Source organism: Halyomorpha halys, unplaced genomic scaffold (assembly GCF_000696795.3).
Source record: "Halyomorpha halys isolate HHAL.00 unplaced genomic scaffold, Hhal_1.1 Scaffold1036.1, whole genome shotgun sequence".
NCBI lineage: Eukaryota > Metazoa > Arthropoda > Insecta > Hemiptera > Pentatomidae > Halyomorpha > Halyomorpha halys.
This window is the reverse complement of record NW_027109566.1, coordinates 287,819-295,005: the sequence shown is the minus strand read 5'-3', so window position 1 is coordinate 295,005 and position 7,187 is coordinate 287,819. Positions and strand designations below refer to the sequence as shown.

Genomic DNA, 7,187 nt, shown 5'->3' with positions numbered 1-7,187 from the left:
AAGTCAAATTTTTTTTTAAATTTTAAAAAATTTATGAAAAAATTTAACAAACAAAAAAACAAAAGAAACCGATAGGAGTCACAATCGACGCTCGAAGATAACAATGTATCAAAAATAAATTTGATTTACCGATAGGGCAGGCGGTGGCTTGACACTTCCCCCCACGCACACGTTGCCCTAATCGAATCTCTTTCGAGAACTACACTTTTTTTTAATTAATTTTTTTATATCCCTTAAATATTCGTATATAATATAATATATATAGCAATCATTATCATTAATAATTATTATTAAAATCGTTTTCTTTTTTTTTTAAATATATAATTTTTTTAAGACCCTAAAGGTAAGGAGGTAGATAATTCTTTTCGAGGTTGATGGAGGCCCCCTATTCTCTTTGGCTTGGCTCCTCTCTCGCGTTAGCTGATGCTCTCTTCTTACTGCTGTGGCTGGGGCCCTGGGCGGGGACCACCGGGTGCTGGCGGTCGTGGGCCTCCGGCACCAGTTCCGACCATTGCGCGGATTCTCCTCTGGGCGGACTGAAACAATGATTTAAAAGGTGAAACAACTAAATAAATTAATAATAAAAAATACAGGGGTATTGTTCCTCAAAATTTAGAATGCTGTCTGAAGGGTACTACAATTTCCTATAAACAATATCTTAATCAAAAAGAAACCCGATAAACTATTAAACTTTTTTTACTTTTTATTATTATAAAATTTACTTATTAATTTCATAAAATAACTCAAACTTTATAAAAATTAAGTTTTTAATGTCGAAATGTCTTCCCTCTTGTTTCTCCTCGATCTTTCGAACTTCACAGATCTCTTTAAAGTAAATTAAAAATTTGTGACTAACAGTACATTTAATAGTATAAAAAAAAATGACCCCATTTTATGTCACAATATAAAATAAGAACATACGCTATAAAGTAGAAGTAGCAGCTGAGGAAACCTTTCCCAGGGGCTAAGTGTTAAGTTCAACTCAACAGTTTTATTTAATTTTTGTAGGTTCTACTTTTAATCACCCAATTATCTTGTACACCAGTTGCAGACTCAACTAATAGATCATAGCTTCAGAAACCTGTTAATTGTGTATTACTTCAATTACTTAATCTACAAAAACTGTCATTGTTTGTCATTTATATCCTCTAATATTTAAAGATGTAGTAACTAATTAATCTACTTAGAATGTGGTGAATTCTTAAATTGTTTGTAAGTATATAGTCTAATGAAATATACAAAAGCAATTTATGAAAAATGAGGTAAACATACAACGTTTGTCTACCCACTTCCACTTCTTATTCTTAGCTTATAAAGAATTACCAAGGATACAATGAAAATGAAAATGAAAATTTCAGGAATATCCAAAAAGTACTAATTACTAAAGTACTAAAGAGAACGAAAAAATGAATGGAAATTATTTGAAAAAAAAAAATATGTATATATGTCATTTCTTACTATAATCTTGTATAGAAATGTTTGAAATTGGAAAATCTTGTGAAAAAATGACAAGTGCAACTGAGTATATTCATGTATGACTGACAATCAAAATTTAACAGGAATATTAAAAATTTTATTACTTCTATTAAAAAATGGATGTAGTGGGTTTGGCACTTTCTGGGAGAATCACCCAAACAGTTGTGTCAATCAAGTTGACACAGGATCTAACATTAAAAATATAAGTACATGAAAAAGACTTGATGTGAATTATAAATATCAAGCACTCACTTGGACCGAGAAGAAGGCTCCAATAATATGAACAGTGGTTTCCTCCTCCTGCGCTCCTGAGGAACCCTGTTCTGGCAGTTTGATCACGCTTCCAGTCACTCTCTGTAGCTCCCTCACATTCTGGCCACCTTTGCCGATGATTCGTCCAACTTGTGATGATGGAACGAGTATTTCGACAGTCAACCGAACATCATCAGATCCAGATACAAATCCTTCCTCACGCATTTTTTCGAAAATAAGGTATTGTGCCTGTGTAAGTAAAATAAGCTAATGTTAGAAAAATCATGGACCATAGTCAAGATTAAAATTTAAAAAATACAAAATAAAAATTAATTTAAAATTTTTTTTAAAAATGTTTTTGAGACATTTGTGATTATGTTTCAAATATTTTAATGAAGATGAATGTCTAAGCAATTTACTTTTTAATTTTACACTTGAGGCAATTAAATGTTTCATAAGAACTTAGTACCTTCCATTGAGACTCAGGCGAACCAACGATGGTTACTTTTCTCTCAGCAGGCTGTGCAGCATCACCAGCCTTCTCGCCTTCGAGAGGGGCAATCTTGACTGAAGCTCCGGAGAAACGGATCATATTCCTTATGTGTGAGCCCTTTGTTCCTATGATGGCTCCGACTGCATTATTAGGGATGTATAGGTAGGTAGTTTCCTATAAAATAATAAAAAATTAGATAAAAATTACTTTCTATAAATTTCTAATATATTACATTAATTAAGATTAGCTTATTTACTACATAAAAAGGTTAATAAACCCTATTAGTGAAACAATAAGTTAGATTTACTGATCATGCAAATATACTTTTTACTACCTTAACCAACCTATATTTAACTGTAGACCCACTAAACCAACTATATACTTATAACCACCCTAGAATTTATTTAAGAACACAATTAACTTAAATTTTCCACGTAATAAAATTAACATAAAATATTGTTAGTAGATTAAAAAAAAATGGATAAAATAAAGAAAAGGATGTCACAAAACGAATCTAACTGTATCATATTTAAAAAACTGACACAGCCTTATAGATCCTTTAGTTACTTGATCTACTCTTTTTTGCTGACTCATTACCATACAAACAGCAACGAGTGGATGAAAAGAGATTGTACACTATCATGTAAATATTAAAAAAATAATCTAATAGGCACTGGCAATCATCCAGTAATGTTTTACTGTTTTAGACTTATTAATTAAGATTGTGATGACACAATAGACTAATTAATAAAATAATTCAGGACTTTAAGTCAAAAGAGGGAAAAAAAAAAATTAAAACTAAAGACTTTATAATCCCAGTAAGGTACATACATATAATAACTTTGGTTAATTTATTAAATATTTAACTAAATAAATTAACTAAATGAACCTTACTTGGATTGTAATGTCTTTGTTTTCTTCGCCGACCTTACTATATGAGGATTTTTTTATCTGAAAAGAAAAAAACTACTAAATTTCCAAGTACAGTTGAAATAAGAAAAACAAAAGTCTTTTCAGATCAAATAATTTAATAATAATAATAATAAATAATAATAAAAATGTTATATGATAAGAGCAGTTAGATGATAAAATAAGTTTTATAAATTATTAGCATTTGACAAACATTTACTTGAGCATGTCATAAAATCAATGAGAATGAATAAAATTTAAATAAAAAACAATAACAATGAATGTAAAATGAAAAAAAAAATATTGTAAATAAGTTCAAAGCAAATGTTTATCAACTAAAACTGCAAGCATGTTACTTATTTAATTAGAAAATAAATATTAATAACATTGTTTTGGATCAATTTGCAAACAAATGTTTAAAAATTAGTTAAGATATTCACTAACCAAAAATTAAGATGATTTTGTTACAAACTTTCATTATGTTATTAACATTTAATATTATTTAAAAATAACTATATTACATTAAGATACTTAGAAGGAATAATAAAATGAATCCGTTTCTATCATGTAAGATGTCCGTATCGAGAAAGACAAGTGATACATGAAGATGTAACACATATGTGATTAAAATGTAGTGCACTGAATTCCAACTTGTGGTGAATTTGATTACTTTAAATTTAAGTTTAGAAGTAATGATTATATTTTAAACATTTAAATTGATTAAATATTTTTATTATTCTATTAATATTAATGATTATAGAAAATTGTAAGAGAAAAATAGCAACGGTAGAGTAAAACCACTTAAGTTGAAAACATTTGGATTTAAGGTTATTTTATTCATTGTATTTTTGAGCTTATTTTAAACACTGCCACTCATAGTTAATTTTTCTAATTTAATAGTAAATATTAAAAAAAAAAACTCATTAGATTGAAAATTCATTCTTTTAAACGTTTTTTGTTTCGTTTATCGATCGTACGATTACAACATACACTTCTTTAATTTTCTTATCTGATAACATTGTCTATTACAAATAATAATAAATGAACAATAGAATTAGATGTAAAGAGACTATTATAAAACATAGTTTTTACAAATTATAGTTGAAATATTGTGAAACCTTTGAAAAGATAGAACAGCCACAAACAGTTATGAGTTATAGGGAGTCCACCAAGATCTTTTAAATACATTATTTTGTTTAACCTTTTAATTATCTTTTCATTATAGAGTGTCTACCTAGACTATTCCATGTCATGATGGGTCAAAAAATGTCTTAACGTTTCTAGATTCAAAAAATTCCTGACCCAGGTCTCATAGACATCATAATTTGGCATGGGCTATAAAATGCAAAATAATTTTGTTGCAGAGCTTTCTTTATTGAGGAGCAATGCTGTGCAATTATACTGTGTTACTATTACGAATAAAAATAAGGATTAAATAAAAATGTATAATACATACTGTTCTAGTACGCTCAGTATTAAAAAATTAATGTATCTCAAATTTAGTATTCCTTATGTAGATTTATCTTATCTCAGAGGTTTCACTCAATTTCAATAATGTAATTTAAAATTATTGTTAACTTAAAACAGATTAAAATAATTTATATATTTGGACGCAGAAATATACCTGTGCATCAGGGGCATGGGAGGCGGGTGGGATTGGCTGGTAGACAGGTGGGTAAGCTCCAGAATAGAGGCCACCTTGGTAACCACCACCACGACCACCATAGCCCATTGCAGAAGTGGCCATCATAGCCATAGGGTGTAGTCCGGGGAACATCATACTCTGAGGCTGTAAAGGTTAAAAAAAAAAATTAATTGATTTAATAATTTTATAAACTTATTATTATATTGATATAGGCTAATTATTAAACTAAATTATGTAATCTTAATTTTAATCCCCTTAAGTCAAGTGAAAGTAGGTAATTTGAAGCATTTTATTGTTCATATAAATTTTCAGAACTGAATAACTTTTGAATTCTTAGGTTGCGCAAAGTGGCTGTTAGTAGCTCTGATTACTAATAGGAGTTCTTACAGGTCACCGCAGACTTAAAAGACATCTTAAGATTTGTGATGAAACTTGTCACTAATATGGACAGGCCCTAGAAACTGTTCCACATTATATAGCAGATTGTGACCGGTACATGTCTCTTAGATATGGCTTCTAAGATCAGATAGTATCTTAGAATATGAGGTCTTCTCTTTAGATTGGTTATTCTTTTTAAATTTCAGTCGAAATTCAAAAAGGTTCGATAGAGGAATAATAGTCATTATAAGGATTATTCCATTGGTTTCCCTTGGGGTTGGCAAAAAAAGACTAATAGGTCCACTAGCCGAATACATTCCCTCCATTATTACCAGTACCAGTAGATTATGTATGAAAATGTATTTTTAATTTTTAAAAAAAAAGTATTTCAAGTAAACAGGTCAATCATAGAACTTTCTTACGTTATGATCTTTATTTATTTATTTTTTAAATGTGTTTCCATAAATAAATTTTTCACATGAATAAAAGAAAGTATTATATGTAAAATGTTTAGTAAAGTATGCTTACACTAACTCACAACTTTAATCAAACTTTTTTATTTTAAATGTAGGTGTATCAAGAATCACCTTGCATAATTCCTGATAAGTTAAATTCAGACTAACAGTTCGATCGATTATATCTCAACACCCAGAAATAAATCAGTTCCTAAAATGTAAAATGCAAGTGAAAAATTTACGATTTTGAGGACAAAAATGTTTTTCATTTTCTGCATCTATTCAGATTCTTCCATAACTTTGGTAGTGAGGAAGCAAAAATAAGTTGGAAACATTGTTTTGTTTTTTCAAAACTTATTAATATTGCTCTGACTCATTTCCTACTCTATCTAAGAACTGTTTATTAATCAAAATGTTTACCAATTACGAATTTAAAAACAAAATTAATTACTTTAATTTATTCTAATCTAGGCCTAAATAAAAAGAAAATGAATAAGATAAATCGTATTTATAAGTCTTTATTTTTTATATCTTGGAGTCTTTAATAATAAAACTGCTTTTTCCACGGAATAATGGCACCAGTAAAAATGCTGATTGTAATTAAGGATAATTATCTCATTAACTTGCCATAACAGAAGAATCATTTATTCAAGTTAATACAGTATGATTCATGTCTCGTCTCAATTCTGATAAAGTTTATCATCTCAGTTCCAGAAAGCTTTTCCCCCAATTGGTCTTATTACATTTATGCCTGACATAAATCGCTTGTATCAGATCTAACATATTTGATATAAATAGCAACAATATTTTTGTTATCTTCACATATCACAGATACCCACTACAACAAATTCTGGGTACTAATTTTAATTTGAAGTATTTAACATTAGGGTAAATTTTTAATAGTTAACAAATAATTACAAGCATAACGATAACAATACTATTCTCTATGAATCAATGAGTATCCCGTCAATTTCTTCAAATACACCATCACTTTTCTTCTAAGCAATAACTTGAAAGTCACTTCAGATGTTCTATAACTTGGTCATATTGTCTTCCAGTTCCTTAAATAACGTAGTTAACAAAACATTGTTCTTATTTTTTATCTTCTATGGATCATGTACCCATTTCCTTTAATCCTTATTTTCAAGCTCATTATCCATTAAAGCAATGGTAATTATAAATAAATTTCTTACTGAAAACTGTACCATCTCAAATATCAATGAAAAATTACAGGTGACTATGACTGACCTGATATGACAAGCAAAGTTTATCTAAAACATTTTTTATGTAACAGATTCAAAATTAGCTGAATAATGTAAAATTGTAGGCTTTCCAATTAAACTTGAAGCTAAAGAAAATTCAAGAAATAATATATTACATTTACACTAGGGATAATTTTGGGCTAATTATAAACTTCTCCGGATTAATGAATTTGATCAATCAAATAATCTAGAAATCTTAATATTTTTTCAGTGGTTAATAATAATCCATACACCTTAGCAGCAAAGTCCCATTATTATTAAAATATTTTTATCGTAATACTCAATAACAAAAAAAAGTAACAAAACATATATATATA

The 7,187-nt window shown here is 28.5% G+C and overlaps 1 protein-coding gene across 1 annotated transcript in view; it reads right to left on the bottom strand.

Annotated features, from left to right (window-relative positions):
* Positions 1 to 7,187, bottom strand: part of Imp (IGF-II mRNA-binding protein) — a gene marked incomplete in the record, with an annotated part of 198,720 nt that overhangs the window by 4,637 nt on the left and 186,896 nt on the right. The window contains 5 exon segments of the mRNA XM_024360136.2: positions 1 to 536; positions 1,729 to 1,977; positions 2,198 to 2,395; positions 3,116 to 3,172; positions 4,755 to 4,919. Coding sequence (XP_024215904.1) covers positions 435 to 536; positions 1,729 to 1,977; positions 2,198 to 2,395; positions 3,116 to 3,172; positions 4,755 to 4,919 — 771 coding nt within the window.